The sequence below is a fragment of the Neomonachus schauinslandi genome, chromosome 9 (assembly GCF_002201575.2).
Source record: "Neomonachus schauinslandi chromosome 9, ASM220157v2, whole genome shotgun sequence".
Taxonomy (NCBI): domain Eukaryota; kingdom Metazoa; phylum Chordata; class Mammalia; order Carnivora; family Phocidae; genus Neomonachus; species Neomonachus schauinslandi.
In genome coordinates, this window is record NC_058411.1 from 24,820,774 (window position 1) to 24,842,700 (window position 21,927).

General features: G+C 47.0%; 1 protein-coding gene across 1 annotated transcript in view; it reads right to left on the minus strand.

Annotated features, from left to right (window-relative positions):
* LRRC74A (leucine rich repeat containing 74A) overlaps positions 1-19,601 on the minus strand; it is a 31,009-nt gene extending 11,408 nt beyond the window's left edge. Inside the window, exons 1-7 of the mRNA XM_044918066.1 lie at positions 19,565-19,601; positions 17,886-18,014; positions 14,862-15,034; positions 12,289-12,396; positions 11,213-11,309; positions 6,212-6,261; positions 5,757-5,838 (exon numbers count right to left, since the gene is read on the minus strand). Coding sequence (XP_044774001.1) covers positions 5,757-5,838; positions 6,212-6,261; positions 11,213-11,309; positions 12,289-12,396; positions 14,862-15,034; positions 17,886-18,014; positions 19,565-19,601 — 676 coding nt within the window. The remainder of the gene's footprint in view (positions 1-5,756; positions 5,839-6,211; positions 6,262-11,212; positions 11,310-12,288; positions 12,397-14,861; positions 15,035-17,885; positions 18,015-19,564) is intronic.
* Positions 19,602-21,927: the final 2,326 nt, after the last annotated feature.

Consider the following 21,927-nt stretch of genomic DNA (forward strand, 5'->3'; position numbering starts at 1 on the left):
TCACACAAGCAACATCACCTCTGAGACGCTTCCTAAGGGGACAGTGCAGGACATGAGAAGAGTTCCATGCTTGAGGTGTTTATCATGGCCTTACTTATAAAAGTAACATTCGTGACTCACAGGGGAAGGGTAAAGTATATAATAAACATCCATCTGGCAGAATATGATGCAACCAATAAACTAATAGAGATAGCGGGGAACACAGGGGTTGTATTTACATGGGGAGGCTGTGAAGGGGTATTACATCATGTGATGTGTTTTTCTGGGAGAACTATGGGAGCAGAGGTGGCTCCGAAGCTTTAGGGACATCATCAGTTCTAAGTGGTGAGGCATCAGGCTTATCTAGAAGCTGGTTTGCATAGAAGTTGTATTTTTTTTTAACTTAAAAATATTTTGGGGGCCCCTGGGTGGCGTAGTCCCTTAAGTGTCTGACTCTTGGTTTCAGCTCAGGTCGTGATCTCAGGGTGTGAGTTCGAGCCCTGGTTTGGGCTCTGCGCTCAGCAGAGAGTCTGCTTAGGACTCTTGCCTTCTCCCTCTGCCCTTCCCCCCGCTCTTTCTCACTCTAAAATATATAAATAAATAAATATTAAAAAAATATTTTTGCTTATGTGCTACATAGGGTTGGGGAAAACATCCTGTTGAAACACATTATCATGCTTATTTTTACGGAGGGAGGGCAGATATGCTGAGGACACTGTTGGGAAGAGGCTGAAGAACTCTTGAAACTTTACTGGGCGGGAGGCAGTGCCTTCAGCCCTCAGACCCAGGAAAATGTTTTACTCGATTTTCTTTTCAGCGCGCTGTGTACTGATTGTGTGTCTCTTGAATCAACTACCAGGATGTACTTTCACTAAAGTGCACAACACCTTATATTGTTTTGAGAACAAACTTTCCCCCGCCTTCATTCTCTTCTTACTCCTACTCCCTCTTCTCTGCCAATTCCCTTACTTAATATGCCACGCACACCTGCATCTCTTCAAGGGCTGCAAAATTTAAATGTAAGTTCTGTTCTCGCCCCTGACTAGCTGTGTGAGCTTGAGCAAGCTACTTATTCTTCCCTTACTTCTGTTTTCTTATCTGTAAATATGGAGATATTAGGGTGCCTGGGTGGCTCAGTTGTTAAGCGTCTGCCTTCAGCTCAGGTCATGGTCCCGGGGTCCTGGGATCGAATCCCACATCGGGCTCCCAGCTCAGCAGGAAGCCTGCTTCTCCTTCTCCCACTCCCCCTGCTTGTGTCCCCTCTCTCGCTGTGTCTCTCTCTGTCGAATAAATGAATAAAATCTTTAAAAAAACAAAAAACCCCCCCCAAAACAAAAAACAAACAAACCAAAAAAAATGGAGATATTAACCCATACAAGGTTTTGGGAGGGAACTGATGTGAAATGTCTAGCATGATGCCTATCACGTGGCAACCATTTAATAACTGGCAGCTTTAATAATAATAAATATTTTTAAAGCTCACATACAATATGATGATAACCACATTAAAACAGGAGGTAGTCTGTCTCACTTTAAAGTTGTTTTAAAATTTAGGGTTATTTATTTATTTAAAAAGATTTTATTTATTTATTTGAGAGAGAGAGAGAGCGCACAAGCAGGGGGGAGGGGTAGAGGGAGAGGGAGAAGCAGACTCCTCGCTGAGCAGGGAGCCCGATGCAGGACTCAGTCCCAGGACCCTGGGATCATGACCTGAGCTGAAGGCAGACGCTTAACTGACTGAGCCACCCTGGCACCCAAAATTTAGGGTTTTTAAAAAAGATTTTATTTTTAAGTAATCTCTATACCCAACATGGGGCTCGAACCCACAACCCCAAGATCAAGAGTCGCAGGCTCCACCAAGTGAGCCAGCCAGGTGCCCCTAAAATTTAGTTTTAAAGTATTGAAAATCAGTTTTCAGATGGACTCAAATTGCCCCACAAGGCTTGTACACTTTGCTCCTCCCCTCTGACCTGTCAGCCTGGACCCTCTCTCTCAGGGAAGATGTTGCTCAGCAGTGAGATGGGAGAGCTCTGCCCCCCACCCCCCCACTGGCCCACCCCCCACCCCCCGCCAGCCTACCTGCTGCCTCTGGCACACACCTCCAGCCCCTCCCTCTCTCAGCACTGCTCCCAGAGGCCACCCCTGCCCCTTCGCTCCGCACTCCATGGCTGCCAGCCTTTGTTTTTTTTTTTAAATTTAAATTCAATTAGTTAACATATAGTGTATTATTAGTTTCAGAGGTAGAGGCCAGTGAGTCATCAGTTGTATATAACACCCCGTGCTCACTGCATCAAGTGCCCTCCTTACTGCCCATCACCCTGTTATCGCATCCCCCTCCCCCTCCCCTCCAGCAACCCTGTTTGCTTCCTATGATTAAGAGTGTCTTATGGTTTCTCTCCCTCTCTGATTTCGTCTTGTTTTATTTTTCCCTCCCTTCCCCATGCTCCTCTGTTTTGTCCACCTTTTCAAGGACTTTGTCCCTCAATTATCTCCTCTTCCTCCCTCACGACCCGTTTCTTCTTCTGTTCTTCCTATCAGCATTTTCCATCTTTACGAACCTTCCTGCCTCCATGTCACCCATCTTTCTGCCCCAGCCTCCTCTCCGAGGGGCTCCTGGAGGTGCCCACATTGCCATTCACTTCTTTGCATTCCATTTTCAATTCTGCTCCCTCCAGTCAGGTCTCCACACTCACCTCCTTCACTAACACAGCTCTTGTCAAGGTCACCAATTATCTTCATGTTGCTGAGTCCTGTGGTCACTTTTCTGACCTCATCTTATTTGACCTCTAAGCAGCACTTGACCCAGCCAAGACCTGACTCCTTCTTGAAAGCATCCCTTACTTGGCTCCTTGATACCTCACCTTCCCCCACCTACTCCTGCTCAGGCTCCTCCTCCCCCTCTGGGACACCTAAAGGTGTCAGAGTGGTCCAGTGGCCACCTTCTTAACTCCATCCACACTCCTTGCCTAGATGATCTCCTCTTGCCCCATGGTTTTAAATACGTCGCAATGCCTCTAACTCCCAGATGCCTATCTCCAGTCCTGACCTGTTCACCAAGCTCTAAATCCATATAGCAAACCAGACGTCTCCCCGTAGATGTCAAACGGACAAGGCAAACATCACATGACCAAAATGGAAGTCTTGGCTCCTGACCCCTGTCCCTCCGTACCTGTTACTCCCCGAGTTTTTCCCCATCTAAGTAAATGGCACCACCATCCAACCAGTTCCTGAAACAAAATAACCAGGCGTGTATCTTCCTCTCTTCCTTTCCTTCATTCTCCACATCAGCAAGTCCTTTTGGCTTTACTTCCAAAGTCCATTCTGGATCCATCCACTCCTCTTTATCACCACCTCCTCCCTCAGCTCCAGCTATGGTCCTGTCTTGCCTGGACTGCTGCATTAGCCTCCTAACTGTCCTTCCTTCTTCCATTCTTTTTTTTTAAATTAAAGTGTAATTAATATACAATGTTATGTTAGTTTCAGGTGTATGACATATCAATCCAACCATTCCATACATTACTTAGCACTCACTATGGCAACTGTAGTCACTATCTGTCACCAAACAACACTATTACAATATTATTGACAGTATTCTCTATGCTATACTTCTCATCTCCATGACTTACTTGTTTTATAACTGGACGTTTGTACCTCTCAATTCCCTCCACCTATTTCACTCATGCCCCCCGCCCCTGCCCCAGCAGACCAGGTTGTTCTGTGTATTTAAGAGTCTGGTTGTGCTCAGCTGTGTTCTTCATGAAACTACATAAAACTTCACAAAACGGTATCTAAAACTGCAAATCAAACCGTGTCACTCCCCGACATTTAACACCCTGCGCTGACCTCTCATCGGGTGGGGAATGAAATTCAGACTTTATGCATGTCATGGCCCACCAAGCCCCACCTGAGTGGCTGCAGGCCACCTCAGTGACCTCCTCCTTCCATTCCCCTCCCCTGCCTGCTCCCCTCCCCACTCCCCTGCCTGCTCTGCTGCAGCCAAGCTGTCCCCCTCCTCAGACATGCCAGGCTCTGCTCCTTCAGCTTGGAATGCTGTGCTTCCAGAACCTGGCATGGCTGATTCTTCTTTGATATTCAGGTTTCAACAAGAAGGCACCTTCCCTGTGGGGCTTTTTCTCACCACCCCACCTAAAGCAGCATCTCCCCCACTAATAGTGATCCCCTTTTCTACTCATTTCCCCAGGAATGAATGTTTAGGGTTCTTTCTTTTCTCTTTCTCTCTCTTTTTTAAAATGATTTTATTTATTTATTTGACAGAGAGAGACACAGCAAGAGAGGGAACACAAGCAGGGGGAGTGGGAGAGGGAGAAGCAGACTCCCCACTGAGCAGGGAGCCCAATGTGGGGCTCGATCCCAGGACCCTGGGATCATGACCTGAGCCGAAGGCAGACGCTTAATGACTGAGCCACCCAGGCGCCCCTCTTTTTTTTCTCTTATAACAAATCTACAGTGAGCCTCCTCAGACTTTCTCTGTGTACATGTGAGAGCTTCTCTGAGACATGCACAGGTGAATTGCTCTATCATAGAATATATACATTTTCAATTTTACTAAATACTGTCAAATTGCTCCCCAAAGTGCCTTTACCTGGTAGCTTCAGAGGATTCTTATTTCTCCCTTGGGTTCAATGCACTGGATATTCTCTCACTTGAAATTTCTGTAGCTTTGGTAGATGACAAGGGGGAGCTTTTCATTGTTTTATTTTGCATTTCTCTAATTGCTAGAGAGTTTAGGCATTTGGCTTTCTTTTTGCGCTATCCATATGCCTTGACCATTGTTTTATTGGGAGTATTTATCATTGTCCAATGGATCTATAGGCTCTTTTTTTAAAATTATTTTTTAATTATTTTTTATTCTTATGTTAATCCCCATACATTACATCATTAGTTTTAGATGAAGTGTTCCATGATTCATTGTTTGTGCATAACACCCAGTGCTCCATGCAGAACGTGCCCTCCTCAATACCCACCACCAGGCTGACCCATCCCCCCAACTCCCTCCCCTCTAGAACCCTCAGTTTGTTTTTCAGAGTCCATTGTCTCTCATGGTTCGTCTACCCCTCCGACTTCCCCCGCTTCATTCTTCCCCTCCCGCTACCTTCTTCTTCTTCTTTTTTTTTTTTCTTAACATATATTGCATTATTTGTTTCAGAGGTACAGATCTGAGATTCAACAGTCTTGCACAATTCACAGCGCTTACCAGAGCACATACCCTCCCCAGTGTCTATCACCCAGTCACCCCATCCCTCCCACCCCACCCCCCACTCCAGCAACCCTCAGTTTTTTTCCTGAGATTAAGAATTCCTCATATCAGTGAGACCATATGATATCTATAGGCTTTTTTATCAACATTCTGAACACAAATCTCGTATATGATAAAGATGCTGTATGTACACTCTATCTGTTGCTTGTCTTTTAACATTGCCCCATAACATCTTTTATCATAGGCAAGTTTTAAACTTACTGTTGTCAAACAGATGAATGGTTTTTGTTACAGTTTATGCCTGCTGTGCATATTTACTCATCCTTAGCCTCCCTGAGGTCAGCAAGTTATTTCTTCATCTGTTTTTCTAATCTTTGTAAAGTTTTACTTCCCACATCCAGGTGTTGGTTCCACTTAAGATGTGTTTGGGGCATGGCTTCCATCCCTTTATGATCTGAACAGTCAGTAACAATAAAAATCAGGAGATACAGCCCTGACAGGCAACCGTCTGCCAAGTGCCTCTCCTTTGCTGGCCCCTTCCCTCCGCGGGGGGACTCACCCAGCATCTGGCCCACGTGCTCTCCTCCCTTATCAGAGAACTGGTTGTGGCTGAGATCCAGCGTCTTGATTTGGTAATTGGCCTAGAGAAAGAAAGTGTAGAGAGAGGTGAGTTTTGGCTTCTCTATGGCTGCGAATACCTCTTTCATCTCAGGGCCATGTGATGGAGGGCTCCCACGCACCAAAAATCGGGTGGACGTGAGTTTTTAGACAGAAGACATTCTCCTGTGCATTTTTGTGTAACTGTTGATGACCCTGGGAGGGTCTCGTCCCATCCAAAGGGCCCTGCTACTGCTGTGGCTGTTGTCAGGCTCGGCAGAGTCCAGACCCTCACCAGCTCCCTAGACATTCGGGGGACCTCACCTCTCTCTGCCTGGAGCCACCCGCCAGGCCCCCCACATCACCCAGGGCCATCCCCCACAGGGCTCTCAGTGGCCCCTGCCCCTCACTTCTTACCGACAGGGCTTGGCACAACAATTCTGCGGATTCATCCCTGAAGTTATTTCCTGCAGTGAAGGGTGGGGAGGTGTTTGCAATGTTGTCCAGACTAGGGCTCCCTTCTTCTCCCGCGTCCTGGCCCTGCCAGGCTCTTCCCTTTGGAACAATCAGCCATAGGAAAGGTGGCAAGTACTTAAAGCAAATATACGGACATGGAAGAAAACAGGAGAAAAGAGGGCAACTATTTGCCTTTCGCTTTAACATTCCCTGCTCTCTCTGCCATGATAGGGCAGGGAGGTCCAGGAGCCTGCGCGCGGTCCCCTCTGCGCCCCCTAGTGGTGTCATCCCCTAGCTTAGTGCCTAAAGTCTGTCACGTGATAAAAAATAAGCCTATAGCAGCAAGGCCAGGACCAGAGGGGAACAAGTGAGGCATGCCTTTTGTGCGCAAAATCTCAGCTCAGTAAGCACAATGAGCAGTATCTTAATACAATATTTGCAAAAATCAAAATTAATGCAACACTTCTATGTTGAACAAAATTTAAAAATTTTAAATGCAGGATCAGCCCCTACACTTGCATGGCTAGGCCTCACCCACCTCACCACAATCTGTCCCTTTTGGATCCTGTTTTATATTTGAAGTGTTGATATTTTGTTCACCACAGACTTTTTTTTTTTTTACATTATTTTTGACTTTTACAATCATTGCAACACAATATTATTTACTTGGTTACTGAGTTTTTTTGTGCCCCTTAAGTTCTGGGACTGAGGCGTGTGCCTTCCTTATCTTACTCTTGTCCCAGCCCTGCTGGACAGTTTAAAAGATTTCTGGAAAATTGGGGTGCTTGGGTGGCTCAATCGGTTTAGCGTCTGACTCTTGATTTTGGCTCTGGTCATGAACTTGGGGTTCTGGGATCGAGCCCTGCATCAAGCTCCGTGTCAGGCTCTGTGCTCAGCAGGGAGTCTGCTTGAGGATTCGCTCCCTCTTCCCCCTCTTCCTCCATTCTCGTGCTCTCTCTCTCTAAAATAAATAAATCTTTTTAAAAAAAGATTTCTGGAAAATAAATGATACAGAGACTTATCCCCAAATTTCTCCTTTAAACCCTTAATAACTGTATCTTTAGCACCTAAATAGTGCTTGGCATCTAACAGTGCTCCATAAATGTTTACTGAATGAATGAACGAATCCACTGAGACACAAATGCTTCTTGGTTGCATCTCTACCAGTGCAATAAAATGAGATAATAAGCTAGGCAAGGTATACTTTTTTTTTTTTTAAGATTTTTTATTTATTTATTTGAGAGAGAGAATGAGAGAGAGAGCATGAGAGGGGGGAGGGTCAGAGGGAGAAGCAGACTCCCCGCTGAGCAGGGAGCCCGATGCGGGACTCGATCCCGGGACTCCAGGATCATGACCTGAGCCGAAGGCAGTCGCTTAACCAACTGAGCCACCCAGGCGCCCGGCAAGGTATAAAATTAGGTTTCTAGCTACTCAAATTGTGTTTACATCAGTGGTTACAAATAGTAGAGTTGCCTGTAAGTTTGATAAAATACAGATTCCTAGATTCCCTCCTTTAAAGATTCTGATTCAGCAGCCTAGGATGGGACTGGGTAATTTGTATTTTTACAGAGCTTTCTGTATTATGCTAATGTTATATTAGAGGTCTTAGCCAATGCAACTAGAAAAATCACTGGTAGCTATAAATATTGGAAAGAAGAGACAAAACTCCCATTATTTGCAGAAAGATCACCTACCTAAATAATCCAAGAAAATTAACTGACAAAATGTTAGAACTAGTAAGATAACTCAGTAAAGTGACTGGGGTGGGTGTGCCTGGCTGGCTTAGTCAGTTTAGCATCTGACTCTTGATTTCGGCTCAGGTCACGATCTCGGGGTACTGAGCCCCATGTTGGGCTCTGCGCTGAGTGTGGAGCCTGCTTGAGATTCTCTCTCCCTCTCTCTCTGCCCCTCCCCACCCCCCACTTGCACTCTCTAAGTAAATGAATGAATGAATAAATAAATAAAGTGACTGAACATAGGGTCAATGTACAGAAATTAATAGCTCTCAGACATATCAGTAATGACCACTTAGAATATATGATAGAAAAAACATTCTGTTCACGCAGGAATAAAATGATAAAACACCTGGACCTAATATGAAATGGACAAGGCTTCTAATGGAATAAAAGCATAATACTTTATTGAAGAAGATAAAAAAAAGACTTGAAGAAATAGAGAAAAACCTAGTGCTTGGGATTTGGACCCAAGCATTGACTTCAACATCCACACATTTAATCATTCTGATTTACAGATAACTTGCTGAGAGCCAAAATGGAGACAGTATAGGGAAACAGATTTTCCCCTGGTAGAATTGTAACCTGCTACTGTCTTCTTATATGAAGACATTAAATATTTTGAATATGTCAATTCTTTCCTAAATTAATCTAGAACATTAAATATAACTCCAAGCAAAATTCCAACAGTTTTGGGGGTTTTTTGGATGGAACTTGACAGGATGATTCTAAAATTCAGTTAGAGGAGAAATCGCACAAAAATAGCCAAGATTACTTTGAAAAAGAAGGTTAGATTTTGTCTACTCAAATATAAAACATATTGTGTCATATAATTATATAGCTAATATATTACATATTATATACTTGATATATTTCATTAATTACAACTAATCATTAAATTATAACACATGGCATATAATTTTAATATTCTAAACAAATATTAAAACAGTGTGGTGTTGACATAGACATAGACACAGAGATTAATAAAATGGAAGAGAAAATCTAGAAAGAAACTTGTATTTATATGGAAGTTTAATATACAATAAAGGTGACATTTCAAGTTAGTCAGTAAAGAGTAGTTTATTCAGGGGGCGCCTGGGTGGCTCAGACGTTAAGCGTCTGCCTTCAGCTCAAGTCATGACCCCAGGGTCCTGGGATTGAGCCCTGCATCGGACTCCCAGCTCCGCGGGAAGCCTGCTTCTCCCTCTCCCACTCCCCCTGCTTGTGTTCCCTCTCTCGCTGTGTCTCTCTCTGTCAAATAAATAAAATCTTAAAAAAAAAAAAAGAATAGTTTATTCAGTTAATGATGCTGGGCACCTGGCTATTCATTTTGTAAATACAGTGTTTGATTCTTTCTCTACCTCATGCCATGAACAACAATAAACTCCAGATATATTGAAGATTAGGGATGAAAAAACAAAATCACAAAAATATTTGAAGAAAATTAAGGAAAACTTTTTATAATCTGAAGTAGAAAACAGTTTTTTGAGCAGGACTACAAAAATCAAATCCATAAAAAAGAATGATGAACTTGACAATGGTAAATAATACAAACTTATGTATAAGAAAACACCATAAGCAAAGCCATATGTAACATTCCAACATTCAAGTGTGAATATGTATAATATATAAAGAGTTTCTAACACTCAATAATACAAACAATCCCATAGAACAATTGACATTTCATAGAGGAGGAAATAAAAAAGGAAATAAGCATCTGGAAAAGATGATTTATTTCAGTAGTAATGTGGGAATATAATAAAGATAGTAATAGTGATGAACACTTATTGAATACTTAGGTCCTAGGTATTGTTCTAGGTGTTACAAATTTTAATTCACTTCATCTCAGCAGTCACTGTCTGAAGTAGGTAATATGATTCTCCCTAGTTTATAAATGAGAAAAATGAGTCACAGAAGGGCTAGATAACTTGCCTTGTATCAAAGCCGGGATTTGCACCCACATACTGTGACTTCAACAGCCACACACTTAACTATTCTGATTCACAAAAAACTTGCTAATAACCAGAGGAAACAGATAGATATTCCATTGGTGGAATTGTAAGCTGGTATAGTCCTCTCTTTTTTTTTTTTTTAGACTTTTTTTGGGTAAGTAATCTCTAACCCCAATGTGGGGCTCTAACTCGCAACCATGAGATCAAGAGTTGCATGCTCTATTGACTAATCCAGCTAAGCACCCCTGGCATGATCTTCTACTTCTTCTTCTTCTTTTTGAAGATTTATTTATTTACTTATTTGAGAGAGAGAGAGAGTGTGTGCATGTGAGTGGGGGGAGGGGCAGAGGGAGAGGGAGAAGCAGGGAGCCTGATGTGGGGCTCGATACCAGGACCCCAGGACCTTGACCATAGCCAAAGGCAGATGCTTAACTGACTGCCACCCAGGTACCCCTATTTCTAATAATTCTATTTTCTCAAGTTCTTGATGGGGCCACTTGTTAGAATCTGACAGCTCTCATGGTGTTTTGTTTCCTTGTTTTGCAATTTTGGACTGTGAGCTCATCTTTAGTGGAGCTTTATCTGTGGGAATCTCAAGCAGCCTGGAGCCTGGGTCGAGGGACTGTTCCTCCAATGAGGTGTTCTATTTGTTCCTGTTGCATGCCCCAGGGCATTACCAGCATAGGACCACTTAGGTTAATTTCTTAGGGGTTCCAGGACACTGAAGATAATATAAACTCAAACCACAAACCTGAGTGAGGACAAGTCTGTGGGTGCTAGAGTTCTCAAGTGACTTTTTTTTTTCTGTGAGAGAGACAGATAATTAATTAAATACAAATTAAATTAATTTGTATTTAATTAAAAACTGAGTGTACAACTGGGTGTCAGGTAGCAATAAATGCTGTTAAGAAAAAAGATAGTGATGGTGATGGAGGGGAGGTCCGGGAAGTCCCCCCTCAGGAGATGACATTTGAGCAGAGGCATGAATAAAGCAACAGAGGGAACCATGCAGATATCTGGGGGAGAGACTTTCAAGCAGAGGCAGGCATGCTGCCAAGTGGGTCAGAAGTCTCTTGTCCAGGACAGCCAGGAAGCCAGTGTGGCCATGGGGAGGGGGAAAGGATGGCCAGAGAGCTTAGCAGGGTGCGGATGCAGTGTTCTGATCTTGGATCGCAGAGGGTGCCTGGTCTGGCTCAGTTAGAGCCTGGATTCTCTCTGCTCTTCCCCTTCTCTCCTTTTCAGCCCCTTGTCCTCTCCTGCCTCTTCCATGGGCTCACCTGAAAGCTGGAGGTTCCAGAGCGAAGAGGTATTTCTCTGAAGGAATTCTGAGATTATTCTGGCCCCCTTCAAGCCAAGATCATTGTCGGAAATATTCTAAAAGGCAAGAACACGCTTATGTGTGTGAAAATCCCAGCCAAGGGCCCTCATTAACAAACGGTGTCGGGGTGGGGCTTACAGGAGGCTGGCACCAGGGAGTAGGGCTGGGAGGGGAGAGGGGCAGGGGTGAAAGGGTAGGAAGCATTGGGAAGAGCAAAGGAGCAGAGGACAATGGGAATTCAGCTTTCCTAACGCCCAGCTGTGAGGCCCTCTCACTGGTCTCCGTTTTCTCTGAAGTTGGTTTTGATGACTCCCCACTTCTCTGGTTTAGCCCTAGTACTTTAGATAAGCACACTGTACTATTATTATTATTTTTTTAAACCTAAGGCAGCTTTATTTGGAGAGTTTGGCATAAAGCAACTGAAAGATTCATTTAGAGTAACTCATCGTTGTAAATTCCATTCATTGATTCGTGAAGCATGGACTCTGCCAGGAACACATAAGGATACAAATGGACATAGTCCTTTTGGGCTAGCAGGAGGGACCTTTATATAAACCAGCCCTTATTATCTTAATTGTTTCTCTTCTCTTTTTTCCCCCCATTTTTAAATTATGGTAAACTAGACATAACACAACATTTACTGCCGTAACTCTTCCTAAGGGTACCATTCAGGGGTCTGAAGTATATTCACATACTTATGCAACCCTCACCGTCATCTGTCTCCAGACACATTGTGTTTGATGAAAGCATGTCATGCCTTTATTTTCTCTAAGTTCACTTTAAAGCGACTCTGTGGAAGGGCTTATAAGGTCCAGACAGAATTGGTTTCTCAGGGTTTCCTTGGGCCACAGGGAACACAGCCCCCTGGCCAGCCTCCGACACGCACGGCCCTCCTCTGAGAAGTCACCTCTGGAGGAGAAGGGCCTCTAGGCCACTCGCAGAAGGCTGGAGGCTGGCCGGGGCCGGGGTGGGGCCCTCTGGCCCGTCCCAGGTGGGTTCTGCGGGGGAGGGAGCCGGCAGAGCAGGGCACAGTACCATCTCCTGCAGGTAGTAATTCTCCTGAAGCATCTCCACCAGGCTCAGGAGGCCCTCCTCCATGAGACAGTTGTCTGCCAGCTCCAGCGTGACGACACTCGTGTTGGACTTCGGCCGCCACCAGGGGAGGGGGAGAAAGACAGAGGGAGTCTGTGATCCGGCCAGTTCCCCACCCTTGCCCAGAGCCTGTCCTCTTCCTTAACATCCCAGCCTTTTTGGAGGGTACGGGGATGCAGGCTGGCACTTCTGGAGAATGGAGAGGAGCAGGAGAAAGCCCAGGGACAAGCCATCCTGCTGAGGTGTGCTGGGACAATATGCTTATTCTGGGCACCTCCACCAAAGGGGGCTCTGCAGGGGAATTTAGAATGGGGACATTAAAATGATGAAGTCAGGGCGCCTGGTTGGCTCAGTCATTGGCTGTCTGCCTTCAGCTCAGGTCATGATCCCAGGGTCCTGGGATTGAGCCCCACATCGGGCTCCCTGCTCAGCGGGAAGCCTGCGTCTCCCTCTCCCACTCCCCCTGCTTGTGTTCCCTCTCTCGCTGTGTCTCTCTCTGTCAAGTAAATAAAATCTTTAAAAAAATAAAAAATAAATAAAATGATGAAGTCCCTGAAAACTGCAAGGAACAGGGATGATCTAAACAGACTGTAGCTATTTAGCCTGGAGGAGAGAAGCTGTGACCTACTCTAAGATTAAGGAGAACTTGCTGCATTTAATCAGGGTATTTAAACATAAAACATCTACTGGCGCTGGCTTTCTCCAGAGGTCTTGCTTCTAGTTTAGGCTCTGGCTTATCTGGTACGTTTCTTTAGTCAGGACATGGCCCCAAGGCTGCTTGGAAGGACCCGGGCTTCAGTCTTAAATATCTACATCCAAGCTAGTTGGCATGCCCACAGGCAGCAAGGTCAGAGGAAGTGACTTGCAGCAAGACGGCCAGGGGTCTGCTCTAAGCAGCACTGTTTGCTATTCAACCCTTCTGCACCTTGGGGGTCCCGGTACAGAAAGAACAGATACATGGCTGGACTTGAGCATTTTCAAAGTGTGCCAAGCAGCGAGAGAGGTAGCCAGCGGTAAGGAGCTCTAGCTCCAGGCAAAGGGCAAATGTAAGCTCAGCTACTGCGATGCGAAATGGTCCGCTCGGGGCCTTCTGGTCTCAGCTCTCTGGGGCGGGCAAAATTCCATCGTGCTCAAAGGCCACGGTCCTGGCTCAGGTGGCCAGGTGTCATTTAACAATGTCCAGGATCGGGGGGTCGGATGGCCAGTTCCGGAGTCACCCTGGTGACGGTGTGGGGGGCAGTGGGCAACCCCTCCCCCCAGGCCTATCCACATTCATCTCACACAGGCCGGTAGCCACTGGTTACCCTTTGTGCCCACTGCTGGGGAAACAAGAATGAGCAGAGAAGACCCGAGCACCCCACCAAGTGCAAGGGCGCAGAGGCGGGCAGGTGAGGGAGGGATGAGACGCATGAAATATGACCACAACTATCAGGGTGCTTTTAAGCTAAGCCAGGGAAACACAACATGTGCAAAGTTGAACAGTACAAAAGATAAGTAACAGTTCAGTCTGCTGACATGTCACAGTGATTAATAGTCAAATTAGTGACACAGAGAATCAGAGAAGAGAAAACTCCCCCCAAACAGAAACTGTTGTTACTAAGAGACAAGTGGCCCAAGTCCTGAGAGAATTGCATTATTATCCAGTTGTTTTTTTTTTTTTTTCATGAAACTCATGAGGTAATGGTGCATTCCTAACACCTCATTAATCAGTCTTTCAACACTCAATAAATTTCAAGATGGCTTTGTTCTTTCTCTGCTCTTCCCCTCTTCCCTCCCCCCAGAAAGCAGCACAATCTCACATTTCATGTAGCCTCTTAATGGGCATGTGCTAAATGCAAATGCTGTGCTATTTCCCAAAATAAGTGAGTACTTTTTTAAAAAAATCAAACTTTCCCTTTACCATCCTAAATGAACAGTGTTGTGCTGACCTACAGTTGTCACATGTTCTGTTTTTCTGGGATGGAAGTTGGTTTGTATACAATCAATTATAATTATATAAAGCCATGATGCATTCAAGGTCAAGTCCTTGGTTGCTCATGCCAAGCCGAGAGAGAGAGAGACAGAGAGAGAGAATTATTCCTATGGGAAAACATGATCTACTCTACAGTGTGATCTTTTAAGAATTATAACATTGCAAAAGGCAAACATTGAATGGAAAAGCTCAGTAGTGAACCTATTTATAGCGAAGGTGGGCTTTGGAATTGAGACCCAGGCTGACGTTTTGTATTATGCACTTGCATTAGTGCCCAGCCCAGCCACTTACCCAGGGCTGTTGCCTTTGCTTCCTGAATCAGAAAGAGCATAGGCTTCCAAGGCCAAGGTCCCTAGCAGCCCCCTTCCCAGGGGCTAATGGGGCATCCCTGCCTGTTAGGTAAATCAACTGGTAGTCAAGCAGAGCCTAGGGCAGGGTGGGCACAAAGCTTGAAATTTAGGGTCCCATGGAGGCTCTGAGTCTCAGGCCCACCACTCCATCAACCCCCACCTCTGTCTTCACGTGCTCCCATTGGCATGCTCACCACCAGGGCTGTAGCAACAGCCTTGGTACCGTTGGGGCCCAGCCCATGGTGGTTGAGGTTCACGTAGGACTCCTCCATATTCCGAAGAAAGTAGGAGACAGGCACTACGCCCATCAGTTTGCAGGCCTCCAGGTATAGCTCCCTTTGTCCAGTGGTGAAAAATTTCTCCGTATCTACACAAAAAGATGCAAATGGATGAAGTGGGGTTTCTCTTCTCCCTTTGCCTTATTTCCCCTCTAACCCCAGGCCAGGTGCGCTTCTGCCTGGGGTCCCCTCTGCCTGAGGATGTCCCTGTGGGTGTGTGCGCTGGAGGGCGACTCCAATCGGGAAGGCAGCCGGAGGTGGGAGAGGGAGACCCGAATTTCAGAAAGCCCCAGATGGACGTCTCCCTTTGGGTAAGAGACAAGGCCCCTGGTTTTAGGCCCCAAGCTTTCCTAGGAGAAGGAGCAGTGTGCCCACGCCCACCTGCCCGGGTTGCCCACATCCAGGATTAATTATCAAGGATGCATAAAGGCCCTGCTCTCTTGCCCACCATGGGGCAGCTCCGAAAGGCCAAACAGACAAGAAGCTCATTTGTGATAGTTGAGGGGAGCCTCCATTTAGTTTTAGTTTCATGGCCACTGTTAAAATGAGAGCCACAAGGGAAGCTTTACTAAAGATTTAGAGAGGTTCCAACTTTAAAGTACCCAAGTAGGACTGAGTGGGCTTCTCAAGGTGGCCAATCAATGCAAGATGGAGAGACACCCCCCCCCCTCAAATCAGCATGAAACAAAGAAACTTGTATTTGAGTGGGCTTTCCTCTTTCAAAGACTTTCATGTCATTTTCCTCCTCATGCCTCCTTTACCAATGACAAATCTAGCCCCAAATCACACACAGCTGATCCAGCTGTAAAACCAGCTAACAGAATAGGGGACTTTAATCTCTCCATTCCGACCTCTTGGGGCGTTTGTTCCTCGGGCTTTAGACCTGCCTGGCTCGTGGTCAACGGGCAGTGGGCCTCCCTGGGTTTCCTATGGCCTCACAGCTGTCTCCTCATTAAGTGAGTCCCTTCCATGGCTTCCCATGGCCAGCTGAGGTCTAAAGCCTGCATCTGTTTTTCGTTCGGATGCCAGGGCCTTTGGCCAACCCAGCCCGGACATTTCTGAGGCAGACAGTGAGAGCTTTGTCGGTGAAAGGACAACTTTACAAGGAAGTTGACTTTGCAGGCACAGCTACTAATTGGCCTTCTCCTTAGGATGGTCGTAGAGCAGAGTCTCTCAATCCTGGCACTACTGGCATTTTGAGTTGGATAATTCTCGGTTGTGAGGAGCTGTCTTGTGCCGTGAAGGATATTTAGCAGGATTCCTGGCCTCTGCCAGTGAGATGCCAGCAGCATCCTCCACCCCACGCCAGCCCAGTTTGCCCAATATCCCCTGGGGTGCAAAATCGCCTCCGAGTGAGAACCACTGCCGCATAGGACGGACAGCATGTGGCAGGGGAGCAGCTTGTCCTGTCTTCTCTCCCTCCTCTGTAGCTTCATTGCAGCTTGCTATTGCACCTGGGCTCAGGTCTCAGGCCTGCCCGGGAAGCCGTCTCTGCCCCACTCCCAGCACCTCAGTACCAGCGGCTGGGGCCCGAGAAGCTGGAGCAGCTGGGCCCTGGGTTTCTGTCCCAGCATGGCATAGGTGCCATTAGAGAGTCCTGTTCGCCAAGGCAGGGTCGGTAACCCCCACCTTTATCCTTGGCACTAATTCTGCTCTGTTTTGTTCTGCGGACCCTTTCTAGCTGTAGTCACTATGGTGGTATTTTAGTTTATTTTTAAAAAAAGATTTTATTTATTTATTTATTTATTTATTTATTTGGGAGAGAGAGAGAGGGCACGAGCTAGGGGAGTGGCAGAGGCAGAGGGAGAAGCAGGCTCCCCACTGAGCAGGGAGCCTGATGCGGGGCTCCATCCCAGGATCCTGGCAGACGCTTAACTGACTGCCACCCAGGCGCCCCACTCTGGTTGGATTTTAGAGGCAGCTTGCAACAGTGTTATCTTTTGTGGGGAGTTGGGGGGTGGGGGAGGAATGGGATGGAAGCAGGAATCTGGGAGAAAACATCCAGTTTCCATCTGCTACCCCCTCCAACCAGGTAAAATTCCGTGTTGAAAACATTAGTACATTAGCAGTCTTGGCATGGAAAAGAAGTCAGAAAAAGAGCAACAAGATGCGGGGTGGGCGGGTAGGAAGGAGGCATGCGTGGAGGCGAGGTTGTGTGTTGACCACGGGTGGGGAGGTTTATGCACTGACTGACCTAGGCTGGCCCATCAGGCGGGGCGAGCCTTGTGCTCACCTTACTTCACAGGAGTTCTGGGCACCTCCCTCCTCGGGGAAACAGAGAGGGAGAAGAGGGTGAAGCCTTGTTTGCAGTAACAGAGTCTTTGCTGCAGCTCAGCCAGCCCCTCCTCACCCGCCCTCCCACCTCCCAGGGCACACTTGCTTTGTCCAGGGCGAACTCTCAAGTAGGAGAACCAAGAACTCGAATGTGAGTAGAGAGGGAAGTCACCAGGATGCAAGATGGGCCACAGACACTCCGGGGGCCCCCACAGTACAGAGCAGATCGGCAGGGTGGGATGAACAGGGGATCCGCGAACATTGGCAGCTCTCCGTGGCCTTGGGCAACTCACAATCCCCGTAAGCCTCAGTTTTCTCCTCTCTAAAAGGCGGGTGATGATGACTACCTCCCGGGACACTTGCAAAGATGACATGTGGAAACATTGAGAAAACCAGAAATCCCCGTTCATGTGTTGGTTTAGCTTCAACAAGCTGATGTGACCACTCTGCTCACCAGGTAGGCCACGAGCACAGGGCTGCTGCAGCTGCCACCACTGGGCCAGCCTTGAGGAGGACGTGGCATAAAGCTGCCCCAGGCTGCAACCACTCTCCTGCAGGACAGACGGCCCACGGGCCAGAGCCACACCTACCCCAGGGGAGTAGAGCTGTCCAACTTCTGAGGAAGGAGGTGCACCACCACCCTGCCCACTAAGGGCCCACCCTCACCTTCGATCTCCAGGTCGGTTTCTGAGCTCTCCCAGGCTGCCTTCTCTTTTTCCACAGCCCCGGAGGCCTCGGCCTCACAGTAGAGGGTTTCATCACTGTTCTGTGGCGCTGGTTCGGTTTCGGGTTCATCTGGAAGAAAAACTCATCTCCTTGATGCTGGAAATGAAACCTGCTGGCCTTTCACATGGAGCCCGACCTATACTCCCTGGCTCTGCAAGGCGGTCCCAGCCACAGCCTGGGACGCCCCAGCCTCATGGGGCTCGGGATGCCGAGGAACTGCAGTGTGTGTTCAGTCCCCCAGGGGGACTCCATTCTACCAGCCCTCCCTCCAGGACAGTGCCGCCTCCTGATCGTGTGTAGGGTCTTGTGCTAAACGCCCCCTGTGTCCTCTGGGGACTCCCTGCTCCTGCCCTGTTCCCTGCTTTGAGCTTATCTCAGAGACTGGCTTTTTCCTGCTCTTTTGGCTCACTCTCTTCCTGCTCATTGGCTTGGGTGGGGTTCAGGGTCTGCTTCACTCTTTCAGGGAGAGGATGTGTGCCGATGCCTAGGCTTCCTCACTGGCGGGCATAAGCCATGCTGCGGATGGCCCAGGGCAGGGCAGGGCAGGGCAGGCGACTTGGGTCAAATGTGAAATGAAGTGGAACAGGAACAGTCCCAAGGAGAAAGAAGGATAACTTGATTCCTAAGAATTTGACCTAGCTTCTCTCCTTTCCAATCCAACATTTTGGGACCATGAAGAAGGAAGGGCTTGCAAAATCTTGCTGGGGTTGAAATTAATTGCTATGATTAAATATCCACGCCCTACGCTTCTCTCCCACCAGTCCCTATACTCACTGGACATGGGTTTTCTGCCATTGGACCACTGATCTGGAACCAGCATGGGTTCCTGAAAAGCTCACACAAGGGTCCAGAGCTAGTCATCCCACCTCTGTGGGATGCAATGTTTGGGGAAGCCATGCTCAACCACCGGGTAGCACATCAGAACTTGGCCAATCTACTCTTTGGGTGGGCTGAGCATTTGTGGCGGTGGTCCCAAGTTTTAACCACCCAGGTTCTAAGATAGTGGGGTTCCTAATGAGTCCATGCAGGTCTGTGTTTTCTTAGTCCTTATCCATAAACCCAAGCTCCAATGTTTATTTCCAAGAGGGTAAGACAAGGTCTGCGTGATAAGAGGTGGAAGGAGCAGTACTCCAGCAGTTAAAAGACATACAGTGGCTTAGCCATCGAACTCAGTCATCAAAAAGTGATGACTTTCTGAGTCTTAATATCCTCATTAGTCCTACAATTTCAGAATTCCGTAGAATGCTGTTAAATGTTTAACTGTCTCTCTAGGAAAAAAAAAAAATCCTGATTTGGAGTGTTAGCCAATTCAGGTGGCGTAAATATTCCCAACATGGCTGATTTCAAACTACCAACATGACATAGGCCACCCACAAAATGAAAATTAAAGTCAGCCAGAGCTAGTCCAAGCCAGTTCCAGCACAGCATCGCATCTCACATCCAACTCTCTCACTCCCCGTTTGGGAAGCCCTGAAGCCAAGTCACTGTGACACACTGTCCCAGTTCTAGAGGATCCCACGTGAGGAGGGGAGGGGGTTTCAGGGAACATGTGATCACTGGGTATTATACTGAGGCAGCCCAGAAGGGCCCCAGAGGTGAGAGATGGGATGCCTGTTCACCTTTTGTCTCAGGCTCAAGAGGCTCATCATTGTCCATGGTGTCAGGGCTCTCTCGGGGGCTGCTGCCAGCTTCTTGCCACCTTTCTGCTGCTCCCCTAAGAAGCACACCTGTCCATTCCCTTCTGTCTCAAAGTTTGTGCACCCTGCCCTCACACAGATAAATCCCAGGGCGGGGGACCTGGAGTTATTCTTTCATCCCAGAAAGCCCTGGGGAGAGGGGGCTTTGGTGGGAAGAGAATAGGCATGGATTGGACTCCAACTCTGTCTGGGAGAAGTAGCTCCTTCCCCGGATCATCAGGGAAAGTGGTACAGCTCGATTCCTGGGAGCCCTGTCGAAAGGATGCCCACCCGCCTGCGACTTTGTGACTTAGGACCCACTATCATTTCACCTCTTCAACATTCCATGACCTCATGCAGTCATTGTGATCCACGTGGGTGGACCTGGCAACAGCCAGCCTCCCACCCTCTTGGTGGCTCTGGCAGGTCCTCTTTTCTCATATGTCTGCGGGGGCCGAGCCCAGGCTTGGCTGTGAGTGTGCAGGTGCTGTGGGGGGTCCTCTCGGTGGTGTTGTATTTCCCTCTGAGGCAGGAGCAAACCCAAGCCCATTAGTCAGGTGACTGTGAAGAGCGGCCACCATGTTCTTCTCTCAAGGTGGTTGTGCTTCAGGTACAAAATATTTCAGTGATGGGTGAAGTCCATTTTCTTCTACCCAGTTCTCTTTCCTTTTTTCTTTCCCCCTCGGGAGAGTATCCTCAACCTTGGAGCAGAAGATCAAAAGCAAAGCCCGACAAACATATGTTCTATCACTACAATTTGTTGCAGCCAAAGCATTGTTCAATCCAAATTACCGGGCTGCCTAACTTGAAACCACTCAACCATCATTCACACGCTGGGCTGTTTTCACATGTCTTGGAGTTGAAGTTCACTTGCAGTGTACTCTCAAGAGAATCTGGAGGCGTGTTTGTTCCTTCTTGATAAACTTTCAGCACATCAACGGTCAGGTCAGTGACTGAAGGGCTTCGGGACGTGGAAATCCCTCTTTGCCACTCAGAAGAATGATGACGATCTAGGAATTTGTGAAGGGAAACCATAGTTAGAAATCTGAGATGTTACTCATTCCTTCAGGCATTTGTTCTGTAAAATATTTATGGAGCATCTATTATGTATAAGGCACTGAGATAGTCAACCACTGTGGGGAGGGGATGCAGACATGATTATGGCATGGACCTTTCAGGGCACGTATCATACAAGATAGAAATTGACACAGCCACCTCTAGGGTGTGAGGGTTGTGGGCAAATATTTTTGGCAGAGCTCCCATTCATAAAATGAATTTGGGTCACCCTAAATCAGCATGGCAACACCATTCTACTGGTCCAATCTCCTGTGGTTCCTTGAAAGAAACACCAAGCAGACCGGGGCTGTGCTTGTCTCCTAGGATGATTTGGTAAGCATGAGTCCTGGAGATCCTTCGGGCATCTGATATACTCCATGCTGGTGCAGAGGATAAGAAAGTGTCCTTAAAGGAGAAAAAAAGGGGACTGGAGAGTATGTTGGTCCTGGTCTAAACTCTAGGTGCTCTGGACAGCACCACGTGGTCTCAGGCACAAAGGGAGAATTAGAAAATTTGGAGGAGAGCACCCTAAATAGCCACTGGGCAGAGGCACCAGGCAGTTACTGGAAATTGATAAGGGTCATGAGGGAGATTCTCTGGGAGTCCAAGGGAAGGTGAGGTTTCTTCATGCTGAGGAGCGTTCGTGGGCTCTGGACAAGTATCGTCCTGACAAAAGGCATTTCCAGGAATGTAAAATAAAGGAAGGCTACAGAGCCCCAGGTGGGTTTGGGGGAATATAGGGTGCAGGGAATAGTAGGGAAAAGGGAGGCAACAGGGACCAGAGTAATTTCAGGAATAGATTCAATGCAATGAAAAGTCAATAGGAAGCCACTGAAGATTTTTGAACAGGAGCATGATTTAATCAGAACTTCTCTTTATGATGATGGAGAGCAATTATTTATTTATCTGGGGGAAAGAATCTATTCTGGAGAAATAAAAATGTTCAAGAACCATAATTTTAAAATGTTATATCTTTTTAACATCATAAAATGTATTTGCAACTTCTTTTTATATGTTATTTTAAAAGTTTATTACTGAGGGGTATCCTTTTTATTTTTTAAAGATTTTATTTAGGGGCGCCTGGGTGGCTCAGTCATTAAGTGTCTGCCTTCGGCTCAGGTCATGATCTCAGGGTCCTGGGATCAAGCCCCGCATCGGGCTCCCTGCTCGGCGAGAAGCCTGCTTCTCCCTCTCCCACTCCCCCTGCTTGTGTTCCCTCTCTCGCTGTCTCTCTGTTAAATAAATAAATA